Here is a 23701-nt window from a genome sequence, read left to right as displayed (position 1 = left end):
TATCAATTATTTTATTTTTGTAAAATCTCATTTCTAAGTCAATCCATGCACTCATATTAATAATATGGTCGTTAGTTATTTCATGAGTTTTAAGCTTAGTACTAAGATTTTTCCAATCTCTACTACCTTCACTAGCTAGTTTACTAATACTAGCACTAGAATTTGTATTAAACAACTTGTAACAAAAACAAAATACTCTATCAAAATCTTTGGAATAAACTAACCATCTTCTTTCATGTCTTTCTCCATTTGCTAATTTTTGAAAATACTGTGTAATAGAAAAGTGTCTTAAGAATTTATCATTTGGAAAATCTATGTCAGTAATTCTTGTTGGTCCTTTTTCTACTAATAAATCTCTCAACTTTGTATCAACATTAGTCCATTGACTAGGATCATATATATTTTTAGGAATGCTATTATTTAATTCATTTATTAGTTCTTGATTTTCTTGAGAATTTTCTTCAGATTTCTCATAAACCTCTTCTTCTTCCATTTGGATTTTTTTATCATCTCACTCAACTAAGTTAGTGACTTGTTCATCTACAGAACATTCTCCTACATTTTGTGATTTAGTTTTTTCATTGTTTGTCAAAAATTTGTCAAGAGCTCCTTTTTGAGATTTTATTAAATTTTCAATTTTTCTTTTCTTTTGGATTTTTGAATAACCGGATGCATATTTTCTTGTTGGCATATTTATATTCTAAAAAACTAAACAATATGTATGGAGTAAAATTAATAAAATAATAAATAATAAATGAAAACAATACTAGAAAGTTAGAATAATAAATGAAAACAATACTAGAAAGGGCCCCTCAAAATTGAGGGCCTAAGGCCCTTGCCTTACCCCATATAGGGTTAGAGCCTCACATGGCTAGATCTATTATTGAATAGTGATACTGACTATGATTAACCCTATTTTTCTATAAATCTAATAATATAAAAATCAAGATCTAATTTCTGGATCATATACCTTCCATTATAAGATCTACGCTAAAATTCTAACGCTTGTTAACATATTCCTCGTCAGGCAACACAGGATTCTCTTTCTTCTTCTTGTTATTTTCTGGGAGTAAATATAGTGGATTCCAACTAACATTTTAGTATTATTTATTAGAAATATAATATGAAAAAGATCACAATGCTTAACTTCTAATGAAATTTCAAGGTATCTCAGTTTAATTAGAAAATAATAAATTAAACTTATTTTCTTTAGTTTCTAATGTAATTAGCCATAAAAAAAAAGGTGCCAAATCATTATAGACGAAGAGAGTAGTTCAAAATCCCCATTAAATATGGAAAGAGAAAATACTTAACACATCTTATAAAAGGGTAACCAGTGCACTTAAGTTCTGCAATGCGTTCACAAAAAGAATCGGATTATATATATTAAGTCAATTGTATTGCTTTGTCATGGGTTCAGTTTTATAATGTTATTATCGGACTTCATTTATTGAATTTGGTCTTCTACAGATTAAGCTTGTGTTCTCCAAATCAAAACTTACTCTCTTCCTCAACTCTTATGGGAAATCATCGAATCAGTAAATGACGGCAACCCAGTGAGGTCGATCACCCTGAGCGCCTCCTTAGGCATATTATCTTCTGATCGGGAAGCCAGCCAAATTCCCTTAGTCAGCTTCCCTAGCTCGGGGCGAAACGATCTCGACCCTCCCTAGTTCAGAGGCTTCGGCCGCTACTTCTTCTACGACCTCCCTGACTTGAGGCAGTTCAAAACCATTTCTCACACGGGCCACCAAATTAGAATCTTCTTCTTCTTCGGAGTCATCCCTTAATTAACCCTCCTCGGTAAAGTCGAGGCCTGTACAAGCGCATGAGATGGTCGATGTTGAATGGACATCCCTCGACCTTGCTCACAAAGAATTGAAGCAAAATAACGATCCTCTAAAATTAAGGATGTATCTGCCCGAGCGTCACATCATACCTTTTGCAAAAGGCTATGATAATCGGGTTTGGAGGACCCAGCGTGAAAGGGTAAGTGTAAACACTTAAGAAACCTTCTACATATGTGGTGATTTATTCTTCAGGGGTATGAACCACTACGAGTTTGCCTACCCAGTTGCAGTCCTCTTTAACTTTATCGAGGATGATGTATGTGATCATACATATGTACCTCGAGACTGGTTCACATCGACCCGATACCATGGGCGTATTATCAACCTTGAAGTCGTCCACAATCGGGCACCCAACAGGATGTATGATTTCAGAGGGGGTTCCTCAGTAGCAGCGAGAGAAACATTTTCAGAAGTTTTTGAAGAAGAGGGTGCTTTTTTTTTAGGAATAAACTTTGAAGTCTTTGCCATTATTTTAAATAAAAAACGAAGGAAAGAAATTGTTGGTAAGGGAAGCTTTAAGGTTAAGAATTAGAAAACCAGAAAATGAAGAAGGTGAAATTTTCTTAGTTATCAAGAAAAATTTAAGTGTGAAAAGTTCTAATAAATGGATTGGAGGGTATTTATAGGTTTCTCAAGCGGTGGTTCATCTCCCAAAGTAGCCGACCGTCAACTGATACACATTTAATGCCTCGAATACTGGACTAACAAGATGATAACACTATTCTTATCACCTACGTCATGTATCCATCTTCATGATTTATCTAAGTGAAGACCAAGGGGTCATATCATTTTTCATACTATACTCTCTGAAAAACAAGGGGACTATCTGTATACGGGCAGAACCGAGATTGATGCTTGATCGAGCATCTAGAACAATAACCAGGCTCGACACATCTGAAAGAGATCGAAGATACAGATGAAAACTGAGCTCGATATCGAAGTTCGAAGTTCGACAATACCATCAAATTTGCCCTCAAGTTTACCGAAGGCACGGCCAATCCTGCTTCTAACGGCCTCAAAGAAGAGCTTTGCCAACTCATCCGATAAGGATCCGATATTCTCGCCATTAACCAATCATTATGGCATAAATCACGGGATTAAGTTAAAAAGGGAGCTAATGGTCTACATAATTTGATATAAAATAATGTCTTAAAAGCCTAATCTCCCTAAATATATAGCGAGGAAACTCAGTAATTGTCACGCCCCAAACTAGGGGAGGCACGACTGGCACTCGATACTGTATTCGATCGAGTTAGCCACTAAATATACTAGCTAACTAGACTGGGGGCCCAACAGATCGGGCATCACAACATCTGAAATACTAAGCCTGGACCGTAAGGTTATGCAATGAATAACAATACACCATATAAACATAGGTAGACAAGCCAAAATAATAAAATACTAGCTGGCCGATGAGGCCGCGACTGAAGACATACATGACTACACACATATATATACATGCCAAGCCTATGGGCTGGAGACTGAAAGATGTAAAAAAAAAGAAACCCAAAATATTGTGTCCACAATAGCCTTTAAGAGTGTCATAAGCACTGTCGGGATAAGGCCCCAACTATACCCAAACTGTACAACAAAAGTAACCATCCTATGAAAGCTCCAGGAAGAGGTGGAGCTTACCAACTCACAGTTGAACCCCGAAATCCTAGCGGAGGGGTCGATCAGAGTCCCTACCTGGACCTGCATGCACGAAATAGAAATGCAGTGTCCCCAGGCAACGAGACATCAGTACGAATAAAAATGTACTGGTATGTAAGGCAGAAAGTAGAATCATACATAGCTGATGTAAAAAGGTAATAAGGATACCACCTGACACTGAAACTTTGATAGCCTCCATGGCCGACATCCGACCTCATACTAATAAAATATGCATGGTATGCTCGTGTAATCGTATGTCGTGAATACATATATATTAATGTAAATGCATGACATACCCAACAAAAGCGGTCTCTCCCGGAAGCTAACCGGTATCATATTGCCAACCTGTGGCCATCTGTACAATATATATAGTCTTTCGGGCAAATAGGCCCCTTACCTCCGATTATAGCTCGAAGTTCATGCATAATATGTCATGTATGATATGAACTTTGAATGCACATAATAGGCCATAACAAGAACTTAGCCAACCTTGGCTCATTGGTACTCTTATTCTCATAATCTCATAATCACCTTCGTATCGCATACAAATGTCTCGTGGAACCTCATATCTTTTTTAATAAGTTTGAAAACTTAACTCGACTTTTAGAAAGATAACTTAACTCTAAATATGTTCATAAAAAGCTTAAGGTGCTTCACTTAGTCCTTATACTTGATTTCTTGATAATTAGTAAAAGAAAGTATTTCAAAAAACAAAATCAAATGTTTTAGTAGTTTAAACATAAAAATTATATTTAAAAATTTTGAAATCGACGTGTCACTTTAGAGATTTTAAAATACACTTTAACAAGGAAGAAGGACTGATCGAAAATACTAAATGCCTTTATTTTTAAGTCACACAACCCAAAGACGAATAAGAATTCATATATATGGACATATATTTAAGAAAGCCGACAAAATGACATATATAGATGTTGAATACCCTTTTTAACCGAACGAGTGGTATATCAACCTAATAACATCATGAAATTACTTCAGCTACGATACCAATGCCTTTCACAGAAGGTCTTTCTAGCAACAGAATAGTAAAATATCACATTTGGCGTCTTAGGAATTTCCCAAAATTCGTGCTAAAAGGAAGGACGAAGCTTAGCCTTAACATTCCTCTCCAACGAACGTCCGAATGCCTGTAGTTCCTTCACGAACGTTGTTCCTTACGTCCTAAGCTTCGAAACCACTATATATATGCAGCTTATACGCACCTATAAATAGTTCATAAATGAGTTTAAATCGGTAGATTTGCCATATGACCCTAACTTGACGAAACGCCCGTAGAACTTTGTAAAAACGATCATAAAAGAGTCCCAAGATGATTACCTTGGCAAACCAAGTATAAATCCTAAAAAACCAGCAAGAACAACAATTTCCTATCTTCAAAAAATAGCTCCAAACACAGCTAATAGAAGGGGAAATGATTGCAAAGCGTAGAGATTGCGCTTCTAGGCACGGGGGCAAGCTTTAACGATAGAAATCGTTAAAAACACACCTTAATCACTCAAGAACACCATGAAACTCGCTCTTAAGCTTTTTCACTGTTTTGGGACGAAGATGAAATGTTTTGGGGTCTTAAAAGTCGGATTTTCCGACTTATACCACTTGTTTGACCCGACCCGATTTCAGCCCGGACTGTCCGCGGTAAAATAGTCATAAAATTTTACTTCAATGTCGGTTTGATGTGAGATTTCTTTGGTTGCAAACAAGACATTTGACCCAAAGTTTAGAAAATTTATTAGAGAAATTTACGATTTCTTTTGCCGACTTTTATTTCGCAACTTGCTTGACTCCAAAACTTAACATGTGACCAGTGTGATATTATAATACCTCATAACACATTATTCTTAGCATATTATACACTCTTAGTCTTATCCCACAGGTGCAAGTTAACTTAAACCTTCCGAACGCGCGGGGTGCTACCCGAGCCATTTCTTTAACCATGAACCTTTGTTTAAGGGATTCCTTTGACTTAAAGCTTTAGTTTAGTTCCTTGATATTACCACACATTTTCAGTCTTATTCTCCCAATGTGCTATACCCAATCATATATACCTAATATAACCACGCCACGTTACGTATATTACGTAAGAGAAGAGAGAAACACCTGGGGTCTCACAGTAATTGGGGGGGGGGGATTGTAACTGACTTCAAAGAGCAAGATACTATTTTTTCCAGCTTTATTCATATTATTCTGGCTTCAATAACGTCACATCTAAATTAGAAAGAAGTTAACCTTGCGAGGCTTAAGTTGTTCAATCTACATGGTTTGCATTTATTTTTCTACTTAATCTTCCATTTTTAATCTGATTTCTCACTTTGTATCAAATTAGATCACATATCCTTAAAATCGCGTATAAATTCAATTATTACCCGATTTTAGGGGTAAACATACTTATATATATATATATATATATATATATATATATATATATATATATATATATATATATATATAGTTTTAGAATTAACTTATCCAATGCAGTACTATCAATAACGTGGGTCAAATAAGTTTCTAAAATTAGTTTATTTTCAAAAGTGCTTTTAAAAAAAGTACTTTTGGTGAGAAACAATTTGTGTTTGACTAATTAGTTTGAAAAACACTTTTGAGTAGTAATTAATGTTTGGTCAATCTTTTAAAAAGTGCTTATAAGTGTATTTTTCTTAAAAATATTTTTCAAAAAAATACTTTTGGGAAGAAATTATTTTTTTATGCATCTCAAAAACTGATTTTGCTTCTACTCTAAAACATATTTTTCCTTCTAAAATTTTGGCCAAATAACTTAAGAAAAAAAAAACTTTTGGAAAGAAAAAAAAAATACTTTTTAAAAGTTTGGTCTATTACATCATTGCTCTTACCTAGCTCAAATTGTAAGCGCAGATTATGAGGTAGAAAAAAAAACTCAAAATAGTCCCTTAAACATGGGATTAAGTTCAATTTACTCCCTTATACATCTCTCTACACATTATTAGTCCTTAAGTTTGAGAAAGTAGGTAGGGTTCTTTTAATTAGTCCAAGATATACACTAACCCTTTTACTTAACGGAGAAAGCCACTTTTTTTTTTCCTTTTCAATCAAGAGAAAGCTACTCAATAACCAAAAAATGTTATTCCAAACAGATAAAATGCGTCAATCTACAGTTAACCGTGTGTTGCAGTAGAGCAGAAAAGGTACGTGTGGGTATAATTTTAGTTATTTTTTATTAAATGACTGCAATTGATAGTAGTTGATCGAATTGCTATTTGGTTGGTGAAATATGTACAGGGCATTGAGTGAAGGAGGAGATGATATTAAATACACAAACTGTGATTTCTTGCAACGAGGGAATAAGCTTCTGCCATGCAAAAAATAGCTAACAAGGTGACATTCTTTTTCTGTAATAAGAAAATAGTGTCAAATAATATAGAATGGATGGAGAATAACTCATACAACTACCCTTCCAGAACAATGAAAACATACACTTATTGAGTGCCTTTTTTATTTATCTTACGTAATTTTATATCTTAAGAACATAAAATGTCTGCTTCGGACTTCAGTGTGATTGCCACTTTATTTTACAACTGAAATACCGAGTTATTAACCAAGTTTGTAATAGAAAGTGATTGGGAAATTCTTTATCACTCAAATGGAATTGTTTCCAAACTAATTATTCCCCTTGGAGGGATAGGCTTGTGAGGGGTTGTGATTTCCTTTCTTCAGAACTGAAGTCTTATACCAGCTCATGAATTTAGCTATGAACTCTGCAGTGAAAAAGAGGGAAAAAGAAAGTAAAACTCTTAGGGGAAAAAGAGGGAAAAAGAAAGGGATAGCAACATTGATACTCAACTCTTTTTCCATTTGGACTTTTGTGGCGTAAATCAGATGTTATATGAACTTGATTTCTGAATTACCACTGCATTGCCATATATATGGCCTCAGGTGAAAAGTATAGCATGTAAAGATAAAAGGGAATCAAAGTGTCAAGAAAGTATAACCATAGGTGAATATATATATATGTGATCCTCTAATTTTATGTGTGTCCTAGTAAATGCTTTCAATTCGACAACTCCATATTAAGTTGTTGGACTATCTTAGTTTTTGAACTTATGAGTACTAAATCATGTGATGGAACTTTGGAAAATTGTGATAGAGCATTGATTTAGGTACATTACGATGGTAAGAAGAGGCAATTTGGATTCAAATTAGGTAGTTCTACAACAAACGACTATATTTTTGCTAAAATTGATTGAAATTATAAGGAAATGAAGAAGGATCTCCACATGATATGCATTGGCATCAAAATAGAGTACTAAGAATGTCTATTGGTGGGTGCTTGAGAAGAAATTAATTGGTATAAGATATAGTAAGATTAGACGAGATTGTGGTTCCTAAATACAAATACTTAAGATATCTAAGACTCAATCTTCCAGGAAGATAGATAAAGAATTAACACATATGATTAAAATATGGTGATTGTAATAGAGGAGTATTATAGGAGCGACAAATGCTTTAATGAAAGATTTGGTGCCTGATTAAGAGAATTGTCTTTTTTTATTCTTTAAGGAAAGATGATGAATACAGTTTCCATCAAATGCTTGTCTTACCTTCAACCTTCATAAATTGGAGAACAATCTTTTTCACTGCATCATTATCACTTTTTCCTTGTTCCAGATCCTTTGAATTTATCTGAATGAGAAAAAAAGAGAGATAAGTTTAGTTATTTGCTTCTGTATTAATGTATTGGTGAACATAGAATGACTATATAATAGTGAATTAAAATTCATTACATTGTACTTCATTTTCAGATTGTCAATTTCCTTGTGGAATTGGTCATCCAAATTACTCTTTAGTTCTTCTACCAAAGTCTAACATATAACGAAATGAAGAAAAAAAAGGATTAAGAGTTAGTGAAAAGTTTCAGTTATTTTCCAGCAATAGTTATAAGGACTAAGAACCTCTTACATTAAAGATGAACTCAGCAGACACGTTGTGCTCTATCAAATTCTGCAGTTTCCCACGGATATCATATAGCCTGAGAGAGAAATGAACTCTTGATGTTAGTATTATGAGTGCCGGGAACTCTTAATTGGGATGTCGAAGAGCCTTAGTGTGAAGTGAACATTGTCCTCATAGTCATAGAAATGTCTTTGTAATGTACTCCGTCCATTTCATGTTATATGACAGTGTTTGGCCGGAAAAAAGAATGATTTTGGCACATACCAAAAGCACCCTTAGAAGTTAGAACTTCTGGTTTTAAGCATGTTATGACATTTCTATGGCTATAAAAGCATGTCGTTAAGGGTAACATGGAAAGTTTAGAGTAAAAGAGTTGCCAAATATAGAAAGGTGTTATCCTTTTTTAAACAAACTAAAAAGGAAAGAATGTCACATAAATGGAACTGAGAGAGTAACTTTACAATGATGTGAAATTATACTCACTGCTTCGGGCTTTGCTCCTCAATTATGTTTTTAGCAATCTTTGCAATGTCATCTTCCCACCCTGTCTTGATTTCTTGATTCTCAGTCAAGCAAGTGCTGATAATTATACATTCTGCTATAGTTAGTGAGTGGACAATACAAAAGAATAAGCTATTTGTAAATAGTCAATCTTGATAGAGGATTGTGTACGTAATTCATTCTCTATAAAAGCTGAACATTACTTGAAGTGCCAGGTAGCTTCAAAAGAGCGAATTGCTTGACGTAGGTTACTTTTGGAGTTACTAGCAATCTGTGCTGCCAGTTTATGTGGTAGTTCTATTTCTTCCTGTTTTGCTATGAATTCCAAGACGTCTACAATCTGCCAACAAGAAAATCTTTTCCAAGTTAGTTAAAGAAAGAGAGAGTTGTGCATATTATATTTGAGTTTAAGTAACTTGCTATAACATGTTAGATTATAGTAATAGTGTAAAAATCTTTACGTTCTCAATATATATTGATTAAATCCAATACGTATTGGTACTATGCATGCGCACCTCGTCATCTGAAGGTTTTTGGAGATGAACAACCTTACAAATAGACTTAATTGGCTGGAGCTTGGTGATATCACTGCAGCAAAAGAAGACCTTATAACAACCTGTATATCTTTCTAACATCCATTTGGTATATAGCAAAGCATCTGTTGATAGCTTGTCAGCTTCACCAAGAATGATAGCTGTGTACATTACAAATGAAGTAAGTGATAGATCATTTCTAAGGCTTTCTTTGTCCGCTTTTGGGTAATACAAATTGCAAAAGCTTGTAATACCTTTACAGTCATCACGATGGCAAGGTGCTGATCTGATGGATGCTTTGTGCTTTCTCTCATTGATTAGTTCTACGATGACATGTTTCTCGTAGCCTTTAGTTTCAGAGAGATTGATCTCAACATGTTTCTTTGATTCCTTCACATTTACTTGGATGCTCGGCACTGCTTCTCCCTGAAATGCATTGCATTTTGAGAAGGTCCTTTCACTGTTCTACTTGATTTAATTTGATTTAAACTTCTATGTTTTGACATGTAAAAAATAAGATTTTAACTTCCGTGCATTGATAATAATGTCTAATTTTCTATAACCAGTCTAAATTTTACACTGTTATAAGTTAAAACCATTTAAATATATAAGCTGGAGATGTGCTTTTTATAAATACATTAAGTGATATTTGTAGCTTTTACAGTCATATTCTAGACCGAAAGATAGTCTGTCATTGGATGTTGTAGTTGAATGCTTAAAATTATTTCTACAATATTAGTTTTCATATTGACATACTTTCAGGGGATACAAATGAATACTTGCCGTCTGATGCCTTGTGCACATTTGTCCCGTATTGTGATCATGAACGAGTAGAATGTTACATGAAATGTATAGACTTTTATGTCTTTAGAAGACTTGAAAATTACTCCATTTATTTCAATTTGCTGATACTTTTCGTTAGTGAGGCTCGGTCTGTGATCCTTGGAAAACAGAGATCCTTTTAGTAATAAAAGATGTCACTTATATTATGGCAGTATACTGGTAAAACTTTTTTCATATGTTCAAATGCCACCAATAATAGAACATCTAATGGGCTCTATATATGAAACACATTCTCAGATCTTTGTATGCATAATCTATGAACACAATACAAGGGTCTTCATACCTTTAAGTAGAACACCTTGCACTTTTCTCTTGCCTGTAAAAGCAAAGAAACTATCATCAGTTGATGATTTGATAAGTGCTGATCTAGAACATGATATCGGCGATTCTTGGATTTAACATACATACACTGACATTGTTAAATTGTTTTATACCATCAGCGTAAACATGTTGTAGTAGGTAACCAAGCTATTTTTTTATTTTTTTGGTTACTAATCTTACTTTCCATGCATAGTTATTTGTAGTTACTTTTAAGGTGACTTATTGCTTGAAAAGTTTGTTTGCACTTGTAGTATATAGAAGTTTAACTCGTGATATTTACAACTCACGTCTAGCTTTTTATTACTAAAGTGGCAAATTAACATATTTTCTGGATTAAACCTTTTGATACTTTTGTAGCTTTAAAGAGAATCAATAAATGTACCTGTATTTTATCATGTCCAAAAACTTCGCGAAGCAAAGCAAATATCATGGTTCTTTTCCCTACTCCTGGCTGTCCTGCAAATATATAATGACGATTACTGCCATCTGTTTCTGCCTGCAAATTTTAGAATTCAAAAGAAGTGTCTTTTCTTAGTATTTTAGCTATGAATAGGGAAAATTTTGAAAAAAGATTGTTCAAGATTATTTCTCATACCAGTGCCTTCAGTTCAAGTGCAGTATTTCTATTGCATAGAAAATCTTTAAGAGCATTAGGCCTATACTTGTCAGCCCATTTAAATCTTTTGTCTTTCTGTTCTGGACTTGTAATATCCTTCTCTTTTGTAGTATCTTTTTCATCCTCTGTAGTTTGAGTTGGTGAAGCTGGTAATGGTACTGCTTCAATTTCTTCATCTTGCAATGATGTTTGCAATATTAATGGAGTTGGCGGTGGAGATGGTATTGACAATTTTGGTGGTGATGTTATTGGTGGTGCAGGGGCTGGTGGTAGTACTACTATATTTGCTTGCATTTCTGATGCTCTCTCCCTCAAAGGCTTCCCCTGATCTGATTTTGAAAGTCTATGTCTGCTTTTTCTTGAACATTTTCTAACTCCTTTCCGACCTATACCAAGTTCTTCTCCAATTGTCGTTCTGATTACTCCTTTATCTTTTGTCTCTGATGAAGATGAATCTTGGATGTTCTTGTTCCCAATAGAAGTATTCAAGGAGAAGGATGTTCTTTCTTCTTTGCCTTTGCGTACAAAGTAAGATGCACTCCATTCTTGTACCTGTTGAGACATAATATAATTAAGTAATTAAAAAAATATATGCTCTCTTAAACAGTTTAAGCTTTTAGACGAAATGGTCACGCGCTTCAACATTACCTTGCTAGCTAAATTGGATTTAGAACTTGAACTTGTAGAAGAAGCTGATATGCTATCTTTTCCAGGACTACTACTAAACTCTGCTAATAACTTCTGTCGATTAATCACTTTGGATGAATCAGTAAGTCCTTTATAATATGGACTTCTTGCAGAGTATCTCTTTTCTTCTTGAATTGCATTTCTTTTATTGAATTCCGTGAGATTATCAGCTGTTAAATTTGAGTTCTTTGAAGATGAGCCACCCTTTCTTGATATAAGCTCATTTGCATTTTTAGGCCATGTTGGTTTTAATGAGTCAGCTGATTTGGAGGATCTGACTGAAGTAGGTATTGTAAGTGAGTTTGTAGGAGAATTTTGAGTTTCTGATATGTTGCAGGGAACAGATTTTGAACGTGGGATTGATGGACTCGGCATTGAAGAGCTGAGATTGAAAGTTGCTGGGTTTTTTTTCTTGTGTAGAAAAGAGGATTAATAAGTAAGTAAACTCAATTATGATATTAATGTGAATGGAAAAAAGATACTTTCAACAGTAGGTCCATGGGCGATCATCTAGAGAACATTATAAGGGATGTTACGTTATTAACAATGTTTATTTTTCTTTCTTGAACTTAAGTCAAACCTCTTTGCATGGCTGTACTATTAGTGTAGAGAGTATAGCTTTTGCAATAGTCCATGCAAAAGCAGCTCACCAGTTAAAAGGTTAATCTATCTCTAGTCTTTTAACTTTTGTTGTTTTTGGTTCCATCTCTAGGGATGTTTGTGCTTTATATCACATCTCCTATTATCTATGAGTTTAACTTTTATATATCGATAGTATAAGAGAATTTTTACCTAAAAGATTAATTATATGTAATCATCCATAATAAGTGCAATTGCTGACCTGACAAATACACGCTATCATTGCTCAAGGAGGAGGTAGAGTATTGCGCACGGGTTCGGATATGCTTATCGTTGAAGTTTACCCATAACCATCTTATGTGTGACCTGATTGTGTACCGCTCTTCCCCCATCTTTGGCACGAAAAATGAGCTACAAAGCAAGAACAAACACCAGCAGAGAGAAGTAGTAATATATTAAAGGACCAATAGGTGCCATCCTATCTAAGCAAGGAAGGAACAAAGATAATAAAACGATATATTTGAGATCTTATGAGCTCTTGTCTTAGCAACTAAAGTTGAAACCTTATCATCAAAATGTCCTTACTGTAGTAATTTCGCACTAATTCTTACGTTGTTTACTTCATGGTGGGTAAACAATATATACTTTGTATCAATTTAAATTAAAGAAAACATGGAAAAGAAAGATAATTAAGTAGACGTCACTTTTCCTCTTAATGGATTTTATGATGTAGACATCCCCCATATAAACAAAATTTAAACCTTTTTCACATTAAAAAAAAAAAGAGGTTTTCTACATAAAGAACTTTTTTAATAATTACAAACAACTTTGTCAACTTGGTTGTCAATGCAGTAGCTGTCACAAAGTTGATCAATTCTAACATATCACGACTCCAAATAATATTATTAAATAATATTGATTCCAAAACGTTCAATATATAGAGAATATCAGCCTGCTTTCTAGAACTTAATTGGGTAAAAAATGTTATAAATATAGGCCTTAAATATTGTTTATCTCGAAGGTTACGTGTGGTGGGACTTCGGGATATCCACAAGAATCTTTTTTAAAAAAACTTATAACAAAGCTTGAATTCCCATATTTTATTCTTCTTTTTTTCTGTAGTTTATGCAAGAAAATTCTTTTTTTTGAATAAATAGTTTATGACATTCTCCAAATGTTGTACATGTCTTTTTCAAGGTATGTGAAAATAGTTGCCGCAGCGAATCACTTCCCTTTCAGATGAGATCATCTCTGATTTATTCCCCAGCTTAGCAGTTATCCTCGTAGACGAAACTTGTAAAATATGAAAAGTTATACGGGAAAGAATTAATGTTTGCATCAAACTAAACAACTAATGAATGCGTTTTATTTATGCGAAGGTGTTAGCAATGGAATTGAAGAAATAAAGAAAGGATTAGAGGAGTTTGTAATCTTAAATATTTTGAAGTTTATGCGGTTATATTATCATATCATTGTAAAATGAAAAGCTTAAAAGTTTTTTTCTTGTTTTGCTAATAAAAGCTTAAAAAGTTAGTTGACTACATATAGAGCATTCTCTTTTTTCTTTTCTTTTTTTGGGAATAGAGTGTCATATAACAAAGAACCGAAGTAAATCATAAGAGTTACTGTACAAGTTAAGGTGAAAATACTTTGCTAGTAAATTGTGTTCAAAATCAGAAAATGGAGAAACAATAATAAAACATAATGCAATAAACAGAAATAGAAAATAATTTCGAGTCCACAAGTTGCTTCTGTATCATTAAGGAATTTAATACCCTTACGCTTGCTCAAAGTTTTGAATTAATTTCTGTCAGGATAGAACGGAATAACTACTTTATGTAGTGGTACTATAAATTACAGAACATCAGCGAACTCAAATGACGGAGAAAATCACACTTAGATCCTTACTTTTCCCCTTGAAAAATAATGCAAAAATGTAGAAGAGGGAGGAGAGTGTTTAAGATTTCGGTGTCTAAAAAATGAGGCTAATCCTATGTATTTATAGCCAACGAAGTTGAGTTTCAACAGGTGCAAAGATGACTGCCATTTGACAAGGTGTCTATTCGGCAAAAAATATTTAAATTTCTATTAAATTCAAAGTTGAAGTCGTAGCTGAGTGACGACAACGGTGAGATGCTTGCTTTCTTCTCAACTCTTGAAGAACTAGAAGAAGTGCTTCTATATATAAACACAAGAATTTTCCTCTTCCTATCCAATGAGGGACAAAGTTTCTTTGTAAAAGAAACCAATTCAAAATTTTGTTTCCTTTCATATCTTTTCCCTCAATTTTTCACTCACACATGAACTCAAAAAACTCAACAAATAAGGATCTCTTTATTTCTTCATTGCGGCTTCTCGCATCATTTTCTTGAAAAGGCATTATATCATGGTGGAAGAGTATAAAATGAGTAATGTTTACCATTTCATTATTCACACAAAAACCTTCGCTGATACATTGAAAGGAATAGTTTCACACAAATGAAGACTTTCTGAATACATTTATAAGCAAATCATACATGTTTGGTGCAAATACAAGATGCCCGTAAGTTAATGTATATTGTGCTAGCACAATAAACTATTAACTTATTTTACATTTGACAAAAAATTTAAGGAAATAATTCAGTAACATCATTTCTATACAAGATTTTGTTAAAGAATGTTGTACATCGACATCCGACCAAACGGAGATTAGTCCGTTTTCATGGAAGATTTATCTCTCGTTTCTTTCTCAATTTTACTTTTATTGATTGATTTATTTATTTAATGTTACACCAAAAATAAGTAACCGTGGGAAGTGGAGAATCATGGTCAACGGCTGAATTCGCGTTGACCAAAAGAGATCCAAATGAGGCATATGATAAAAGTGAAGGGAGAGGAGGAAAATAGTATACAAGCTTCCTTTTTAAATTAATATAAATACATTTTTAACACATTAAAAGGATTTTGCTGAAGTCAGATAAGGAAATTCGGTGCTTTTGAATTGGTTTCTTTTTGGGCTACACAATTAGTAAATTAGGAAATGTGTTAGGTAAGGACTAAGGAGTATAGCACTGAGAATGGGGTGAAAAGGAAGAGAAAAATCATGGAAATGGAAATTAAAAAGGCTAGTGTTGCACTCTTTTTGATCTATTTATATATCATCAATAGTAGAATAAAACAATAGTGTTGAAAATTCATTATTAGAATTTATCCTGCTGAAACTTTTCTGTTAGATCGACCCCTACTAATAGCTTTAAGCCACAAGATAAAAGAATGAATTTAAACTAAAAATAATGTATATTATATATATAATTTATATATTAAATGTGTATAATTATGTATAATTTATGTATATGACTAGAAAAAATATACAATTAATATGACTGGCTATTTTTGTAAAAACCCCAAAAATAAAATAAAATTCGTTCCGACTCAGTAATGCAATTGGATAGATTTTCAATGCAAAGAGATCATAACTAGCCATATAAATCTTTTCAATGTAAGTTAATAATTACATTAATATGGATCACATAGTCGAACTAGTTTTCAAAACTCAGATATAGTGTTATATACCATTCTATGCCCACAAGAATGTATTAAAAAGCAGAAATTATTGGATGGAATAGGAATAATTAAGGCTATATTTCAAGACAAAAAGAACTCCAACTTAATTAAAGATCGCAACTTGGTGCAATGGGTGCATGTTCCTTGTCTAAAATTTCAATAACCTTGTTTGCTATTGCACTTGCATATACTGTTGAACCTTCACAAATCTGCATACATTGTCAAAAATACCCACAATTATGTTTCCAAAAGCCTCAAACTTCCTGAATATAATAGCTTAAAACACAATTTACCTAAATCTGAACAAGTTCAAATCTCTAACACCTTTTTTTTCAATACGTTATTTGGCATTTAAATATAGTCTTGAGAACACAATTTTTCCGAAAAACTATTCCAAGAATAGTACACTGATAGTCTAAATTTTATGTATACCGTCAATGTATATAAGTTAAAACTCATATTAAACATATGTTTTGCAATCACTTAGTTATCATTTGACCTGTGACGGAGCCAGAATTTTCACTAAGGGATGTCAAAATATAAAGAAGTAACACACGGAAAAGTCAAGGGGAGTTAACATATATAATAATATATACATATAGTATAAAAATTACCGAACTACACATTGTAATTTTCAGGACGAACTTTGGATAAGCTGGCTCTGCCACTGCATTTGACATAACATATCATACAAAAGGAAGAAGAATTAAGTACCTTGGAGTTGAAGAGGTAGCTATAGTGATCACCAATTAATCCTCCAGAAACATGATGGATATCCAGCTGAAACTCATCAAAGGCTTTTGAAACAAAGAGAAGGCAATTCATTCTCTTCTGTTGTTGGACAAGTTTAACAGTCACTTCATCATCCATAATTCTAACATCAACTTCAGTATTCTTTGATTTCTTTTGAAGCCATGAACTCCTCATATTCACATGATTCTCAGCAGCTTCCATTACAGTATTGAAACCACATGAACCATCTTCTGTTCTTTGCCTTTTGACCCTCTCTTTCTTTTCTACTTCATTCTTTAGCTCATTTACTTTTGTTTTCAGCATATTGATGTACCCAATAGCATCCGCAATAATTGTTGCTCTATCATTCTTGTATTCACAAAAAATATGTCAATTTAACAAAACAAACCCTATTAAATCCCTAAACAAGTTATCCTTTTTCTTTAGTCCAAAATTTTGTTATAACAACACAATTTATGCTCTATATGTCATTCTTGAATAGCCAAAATCATGTAGACTTACATAACAGCAAAGATTGATTGACAAGAGAAAACAACAACAACAACAAAACCCAGTGTAATCCCACAAGTAGGGTTTAAGAAGGGTAATGTGTACAAAGACCGTACCTCTACCTTGTAAAGGTAAAGAGACTGTTTTCGATAGACCCTCGAAATAAAGCAACAAACAATATTAACAATAAGTTAATAGGGTAACGGAAGTGAATGACACAACATGTAATAATAAAGAATCAGAAATAAGAAAATACAAGAATGGTACTAGTACTACCGGTAAGCCTAGGAAAAACTCTAGGAGAAACTCAAGACTACTTGTCAAACCTTCAAGCCTAATTCTCGACTTCCACACGTTTTCGGTAAAAAAAAAATGAAATTTTACCAACAAAAAATAGCTGGTAAATAAGATAACAAATTAGGATTTGTTGTTAAAAGTTTCATTGGTATTTGCCTACAGATCTGTGTCCATCATGTCATGAAACAAGGATATCAACAGCAAACAGAAAACTAAGGACCATTTTAGGTAGCAGAAAATGTAGTGTGAATAACTATATATATATACACACCTTTGAGGGATTTGGGATCAAAGCTCTCAATGCTTGGAACTTGTCACTGAAATGAACTCTCCTTTGTTTCTCACTGGCATGATGCTTAATATCCTTACCTTCCCTCTTTTTAGCTGCATAATTGATATCAAAACTCCCAGCATCATGGTACAATGCACCAGTTACCTCTTCCTCAGCAACCCCGTGACTAAAAAAAGAGCCAGTCCCTGAGCTTCCTAAGCCATAGGAGCCATGTGGGGAAAGCTGAAACAACTCTTTGAACAAACTAGGTTGTGTGGTACAAATATTCACAGGCATATTCTGTTGTGGGTCATAGAAAAGATTAGTTGAAGTTGAGGCTAATTCTGTTCTTGGAAAACCCACCCAATGGCCTAGTGATGTATTTGCTATGGGATTTGATGGATTATTAGTGATCAATGTTGAAATGGGGAAATTACTAATTTGGTGCCGCTCATGGCCGTGTTGATGGTCATAAGGATTAAAACCCATTTCTTCCCAATTTGCTTGACCATAAGATAACACTGTGTTATTGTTGTGCTCATGCCCAAATTCCCGAATCAAGTTATTTTCAGTTTGGATAATATTGCTATTTAGAGTAGAATGAAACTTTCCCATTTCAAGATTCAGCTGCTGCTGCTGTAGTTCCAATCCCAAGGAAAAGTTAGTACCACAAGTTGTTGAATGATTTTGAAGCAAACCCTTTTCTTCTGTCCCTTCATCTTGCTCATGAGAAGTAGGATCAAAAGCTAAACTTTCTGCATACATTCTTCTGAAATGGTCACTACACTTAGAAACAGTGCAAGATAGCATAAAATTTAAGTTGGAGTAGAAAATTAATCAACAATGGAGCAGTTGTTTTGGGGGAAGAAAAGTTCAAAAGAGATGAAAGAAATACGTCTACAGGAAAGCAAATGAGCAAAGTAGTGATAGGCCTTATAAGGGAAAGAAAGGAAACCACCATAGTACTATTTATTGGCCTTTTCAGTTCTTCTGTTAGGGACAGCTGGGGTTAGTTTGTTACTAAGATTCCAAATATTATAGTGGGGACCACTGATGATATATCTCCGTACTCTTGTTTTGCAACTAACCATTAAAATTCCAAAGAAAATAGTAACCATTTATTTTCTGTGTGCAATAAGAAGAGTACATATTTTTGATCTTTTAGTAAGTACAGTTGGTCCTGATCTTCTCCTTAAATGGTCCTGGTTACGTTGATAATTACATAAAAAAAATTCTTTTTTTTTTTGGGGTGGTGAACAGATAAATATTTTGTTGAGTATTCTCTCTGATTCTAAGTTTTATGCTCATATTTGATACATGTCCAAATGGTGATCATATCAAAATACTGAAATGTTTAATTTCCTGGTGCAAAGAAAAGTTACTATGCTTATTATGATGTTGAAAATTATTGCACTAATGAGATAGTTTTACTTGTTTAGGTTATATTATAAAGTCATTATTACAACCTTCAAAGAAGTTGGGTTTGTCTCTAACCACATATACTCCAAAGTCTCCAAATACACACATTTTTTTATGTATATAAGAAAACATTATAATTACATTAGAGGATCAAGGTCATGGAAGAGCAAAAGGGAGATAGTAAGAATTGAACCTATTATGTGAATATATCAAATAAGTAGAACTTGCCAAGCCGGTTGTTTTATTAGTTAAAAGTAGATTTCTATATACAAGCCTAATAATATACAAAAATATTAGGATCAGCTTTTTAGCTTATATATAAATATTTAGTTTATGTTGGATTTTGACCAGTTCAAATTAAACATGGTTCAAGCCTTGTATTTTAGTGATAAATGGAAAACCCTAATAATATACTAACATGTAGACAAGTAAATAAGAACTGCATATGGTTATTTTTCCCAGAACTGTAAACTGCATAATATAGACAAACAGATCTTCTGCAGCTTTTGTAATAGTAGAAGTTTTGCAGGGAAGCTGCACCCCTTCTTGTACCCTTGTCTTTCTCAGTGTGGTAAAGGTCTTGATTACACTTTGACTCACTATTTTTGTTTTCTGAACCACATCTTCCATTATCAATATGATAAACATAGAGCATTATTATTTGATGGTGGAGATCAGATACGTTTATTTTATTTTATTTTATTTTTATTTAAGATTGTTGAGTGTGGGGACATGGCATTGTTGTGTTCTTGCTCCTTATTTCATCAAAATTTGAACGAACAAAGTTTAACTTTTATACAGTATAAAAGAACTTTTTATGTACAAAAAAGTAGGAACATTAAAATATATGTTTAATACAAGAAGAAATTGCATGTGCAAATTAGTTAACAGAAATCCATGGAGATATGATATTGTACGTGTAGGAGTTTGAATTTTTGTATTACAGTTTACACTAAGTAAAGAAATCCTAAGGAATAATTATGTTGCCAAAGCATATATATGCCTTATTAGAAAATAAGAAGTGTCAAACTTTGAGTTAGACAGTAATATATCCTGATCAGTTCATTCCATGGATTCAACAAAGTTATTCCTCCTAAAGAACACTAACACTATCATCCACTGGCCGATTGGTGCGCCAATTTGTGTAACCTGGATCGCTATCGTTGATGTCTCTAAGTCCCTCTAGAAATCTGCAATAGACACACCCAAGAAATATGAGGCCACAGTTCAGAAATCAAAGGTGAAAAATTCAAGATAGAATATGCATCAAAGAAGAAAATATGAAGAAATTAAGAAGAATTAAGAGATAAAACAAGGTATACCATTTCTTTGTACAACTTTAGTATCATCAATTGAGGAAAATAAGACGTTTTTTCGCAAAACTGGAAAAAAAGAAAGGAAATAAAAAGAACTAGAGTGCATATACTTCCAAGTTCCAACTGCTTGTCTGCATGTACTTCAGCAAACATGCCCAAATTTAGAAACTTAAAGCTCTTAATTAAATCTTCACTTGACTCATTCTTTGAATTGTCTTTGTCATTCTTCATTATATCATGGCCCCACTTATGTAAATTCTTGAAACTGGAAGAAAGACATTGAGACATCCATAATTTTCTCTTTTGATGCTCAATTATTGTTCATCTATACCAAGTAGTAGCAACTTTATATATTCATTTTACTTTATTTTCCTCTTAAATCTTCATAAAATCAGCCCACAAGTAGTGGTGTTTCTAGTTAAGAAAAGAAACAATAGCTTCTTCAGATCAGACAGGAAAGAAGAAGTGTTACCATATGAAAGAGCTGAACTAATTAATAGCTATTAGTTGGTGCAATTGCTGCATACTGTATGTCCACAACCTCAATGAGCTTCTTGGCTATTGCACTTGCATACACTGTAGATCCTTCACAAATCTGCATGTTTAGACAAAAGCAATAAGAAGATATTGAATATAAGGAGCTGCCCGGTGCACTAAGGTCCCACTATGCGCGAGGTCCGGGGAAGGACCGACCACAAGGATCTATTGTACGTAATTTTACCCTACATTTCTGCAAGAAGTTGTTTTTAAGGCAATATAATATTAGAAATTCAAAGTGTGGATAACTTGAGATATCAAATCAAACCACATATGTAAATTAAAAACAACCTTGGAGTTGAACAAAAAGCTGTAGTAATCACCAATAAGTCCCCCAGCAACATGGTGAAGATCCAGTTGAAGGTCATCAAGAACCTTAGATGCAAAAAGAAGGCAATTGATTCTCTTTTGCTGAACAACTTTGACAGTAACTTCATCGTCTACAACGCGAACATCAACTTCAGTATTCTTGGACCTCCTCTGCAGCCATGAACTCCTTAATGAATTTCCATTGTAAGATTGGTCAACTTCATCCATTTGCTTTGCATCAGTACCATCCATTGAATTACCACCTTCTTTTGTCTTTTGCCTCTTAATCCTGTCTCTGTTGCATCTCTTCTTCTCCACCATAACTTCTAAATCATGCACTTCCCTTTTTAGCTCATTGATGTACTCAATAGCGTCCTTCACAATTGATGCTCTATCATTCTTGTTTTTACAATTTCAAACAAAATAAAAGGGGTATCAATAGGCCATCATATTAAATATAAAGATGTGCAATTTCAAAGCAGAAAATTAAGAGTGAGCTTATACCTTGCTAGGATTTGGTACCATACTTCTCAAAGCTTTGTACTTGTCATTCAAATGCACCCTCCTCTGTCTCTCAGTAGCAAAATGTTTTGTATCTTTACCAATATCCCTATTTTTAGCAATACCATTCATATCAGCAGAAAACTCAAAAATCCTATTGTCAAAAGGCCTTTCTTCTCCATCTTGATACAAAGCACCACTCAACTGATCTCTCTCCTCCAACCCATTAAAGAAAGAACTAGTATTACTTCTTAAGTTTCCCAAGCCATAGTCATGTGGAAAAGAGTGGAATAATTCTCTCAGTAAAGGGGGTTGTGGGGGTAGATTTAATGGAAGTAAAGAATGGTCATAGACTGCACTTGTAGTTGATGCACCATCTGCTGCTGGAATATTAATGTCACCTAGTAAGCCTAGTGAAGTCAATAAATTTGAAGATTGAGTTGTATTAGTATTTGTGAAGGAAATTGATGATCTAGGCAAAGGAAACATGTTGAGAAGATCAGGGGTTGGAAGATTATATGGAGCTTCAGGCAGTGAATTGGGAAAATTTTGCTGTTGATGACCATTTTGTATGTCATGAGCAACATGTTGAAAGTTATTATTATCTTCTTGATTTTGGTATGGAGGAAAGCTCATTTCACCCCAATTTGATTGATCACAAGAAATTCCTTGATTATTGTGTTCATGTACCAATTCTTGCATGCTGTTGTTGTTATGAGTAGTATTGTAACACTGTTCCATCTCAAGATTCAGTTGCTGCTGAAGTTGCATTTCCAGGGCTGCTGCAGCCACAAATGCAGCATTTTGTTGGGAGGAATTATTATATGTGTTTTCTTCTATCTCAAAAACATCTTCTGCTAGTCCTTCATGCTGCACACTGGCAGCAGGATCAAAACAATCACTTTCTACATACATTTTTTTTATTTTTTTGGATTCACCTCAATTATGATTTTCTTGGTTTCCTGTTGTACTTTTCCTCCAGACCTGAGAAAAAGTCATAAAAAGCAGTAAATAAAGATACCATTTTCAGGAAAACTTCACAGCTCTGAGAAAAAGATACTAGTAACTTTACCTAAACTTTTGGTACAATTAGGATCGGCTTGTACTAAAAGTTTGAGTCTTTTGAATCAAGAAAGTAGCTCAACAGTTCCATAATATTAACAACAAAAGATGAAACAGAACAAACAAAAAGGAAAAGAAGAATTTTGAGAAAAGACTACTGGAAAGGGTAGCAGAAAGAGAGAGAGAGATATGCTGTTGTGGGATTGGCAAATAAAAGGTTGGTTGGTTGGTTTTGGGTTAGGGAAGCTAAAAACTGAATATATAAAGCAGGAGTCCGGAACCAAAATGTGGTCTTTTTTGACTCACACGACCGAAATGCGTGAAAAAAAAACTTAGTGACCAAAATACCATTTAATTAGAGAAAAATGGCGTTATATGTATTTTGGTCACTAAATTTTTTTCCACGCATTTCTATCATTTGAGTCAAAAAAGAACACATTTTTGTTCCGGAGCCTATAAAGCAGTAGTAGTACTTCAGTTTTCCTTATAGCAAAGGGAAGTTTGTTACTCAAAAACTCAAGGTCAGTGGGGACCACTCATAATCTCCTAAAGGATTTGAGTACTCGCTTTGTTGCAGCTGCAGCTTTGATTTTCCCTGGCCAACATATATACCAGTTACCACCTCACCTCCACCTTTCTTTTTCTGTTTTCCACTGTTGAGACCAAACGCACTCACG

The 23701-nt window shown here is 33.8% G+C and overlaps 3 protein-coding genes and 1 long non-coding RNA gene across 5 annotated transcripts; 1 reads left to right on the top strand and 3 right to left on the bottom strand.

Annotated features, from left to right (window-relative positions):
• The first annotated feature begins 6457 nt into the window (after positions 1-6457).
• LOC138892965 (uncharacterized) lies at positions 6458-12632 on the top strand. 2 transcript variants are annotated; one of them, XR_011408234.1, is made up of 5 exons: positions 6458-6682; positions 6777-6872; positions 11711-11789; positions 11975-12030; positions 12185-12632. It is a non-coding gene; the product is annotated as an uncharacterized lncRNA (long non-coding RNA). The 2 variants fall into 2 exon arrangements; XR_011408233.1 differs by lacking the exons at positions 11711-11789; positions 11975-12030 and having other exon boundaries at positions 6483-6682.
• On the bottom strand, positions 7116-11555 carry LOC104114963 (replication factor C subunit 3-like). The gene is made up of 11 exons (XM_070192691.1): positions 11241-11555; positions 11028-11141; positions 10608-10640; positions 9736-9907; positions 9464-9642; positions 9152-9288; positions 8931-9026; positions 8454-8523; positions 8279-8356; positions 8096-8177; positions 7116-7252 (listed from the first exon to the last, which is right to left on the bottom strand). Exons 1-11 carry the CDS (start codon positions 11553-11555, stop codon positions 7155-7157), a joined length of 1374 nt encoding a protein of 457 aa, XP_070048792.1. The 3' UTR covers positions 7116-7154.
• A 3444-nt stretch (positions 12633-16076) lies between the features above and the next one.
• On the bottom strand, positions 16077-18782 carry LOC104114933 (transcription factor bHLH91-like). Its single transcript, XM_009625493.4, has 3 exons — positions 17881-18782; positions 16785-17171; positions 16077-16279 (listed from the first exon to the last, which is right to left on the bottom strand). Exons 1-3 carry the CDS (start codon positions 18688-18690, stop codon positions 16178-16180), a joined length of 1299 nt encoding a protein of 432 aa, XP_009623788.1. The 5' UTR covers positions 18691-18782; the 3' UTR covers positions 16077-16177.
• Positions 18783-20179: 1397 nt separating this feature from the next.
• LOC104114944 (transcription factor bHLH91-like) lies at positions 20180-23237 on the bottom strand. Its single transcript, XM_009625504.4, has 5 exons — positions 23035-23237; positions 21966-22946; positions 21444-21860; positions 21088-21210; positions 20180-20489 (listed from the first exon to the last, which is right to left on the bottom strand). The coding sequence occupies exons 2-4, from the start codon at positions 22875-22877 to the stop codon at positions 21109-21111; spliced, it is 1431 nt and encodes a 476-aa protein (XP_009623799.1). The 5' UTR covers positions 22878-22946; positions 23035-23237; the 3' UTR covers positions 20180-20489; positions 21088-21108.
• Positions 23238-23701: the final 464 nt, after the last annotated feature.

This window comes from Nicotiana tomentosiformis, chromosome 1, assembly GCF_000390325.3.
Source record: "Nicotiana tomentosiformis chromosome 1, ASM39032v3, whole genome shotgun sequence".
Lineage (NCBI taxonomy): Eukaryota > Viridiplantae > Streptophyta > Magnoliopsida > Solanales > Solanaceae > Nicotiana > Nicotiana tomentosiformis.
Note: the sequence above shows the minus strand (reverse complement) of the source record. Positions and strands in the feature narration are given on the sequence as shown.

Excerpts from the sequence above, each read along its gene's own strand:
- LOC104114933 (XM_009625493.4), bottom strand. The coding sequence starts at position 18,690 with ATGCTATCTTGCACTGTTTCTAAGTGTAGTGACCATTTCAGAAGAATG. Across the intron at positions 17,172-17,880 it reads TGATCCCAAATCCCTCAAAG|AATGATAGAGCAACAATTAT; the intron begins GTGTGTATATAT and ends TGTGAATACAAG. Across the intron at positions 16,280-16,784 it reads GCTACCTCTTCAACTCCAAG|ATTTGTGAAGGTTCAACAGT; the intron begins GTACTTAATTCT and ends CAATGTATGCAG.
- LOC104114944 (XM_009625504.4), bottom strand. The coding sequence starts at position 22,877 with ATGTATGTAGAAAGTGATTGTTTTGATCCTGCTGCCAGTGTGCAGCAT. Across the intron at positions 21,861-21,965 it reads TGGTACCAAATCCTAGCAAG|AATGATAGAGCATCAATTGT; the intron begins GTATAAGCTCAC and ends TGTAAAAACAAG. Across the intron at positions 21,211-21,443 it reads GCTTTTTGTTCAACTCCAAG|ATTTGTGAAGGATCTACAGT; the intron begins GTTGTTTTTAAT and ends CTAAACATGCAG.
- LOC104114963 (XM_070192691.1), bottom strand. The coding sequence starts at position 11,555 with ATGCAAGCAAATATAGTAGTACTACCACCAGCCCCTGCACCACCAATA. Across the intron at positions 9,908-10,607 it reads GCAAGGTGTTCTACTTAAAG|GGAGAAGCAGTGCCGAGCAT; the intron begins GTATGAAGACCC and ends AATGCATTTCAG. Across the intron at positions 8,524-8,930 it reads GAGGAGCAAAGCCCGAAGCA|GCTATATGATATCCGTGGGA; the intron begins GTGAGTATAATT and ends TTTCTCTCTCAG.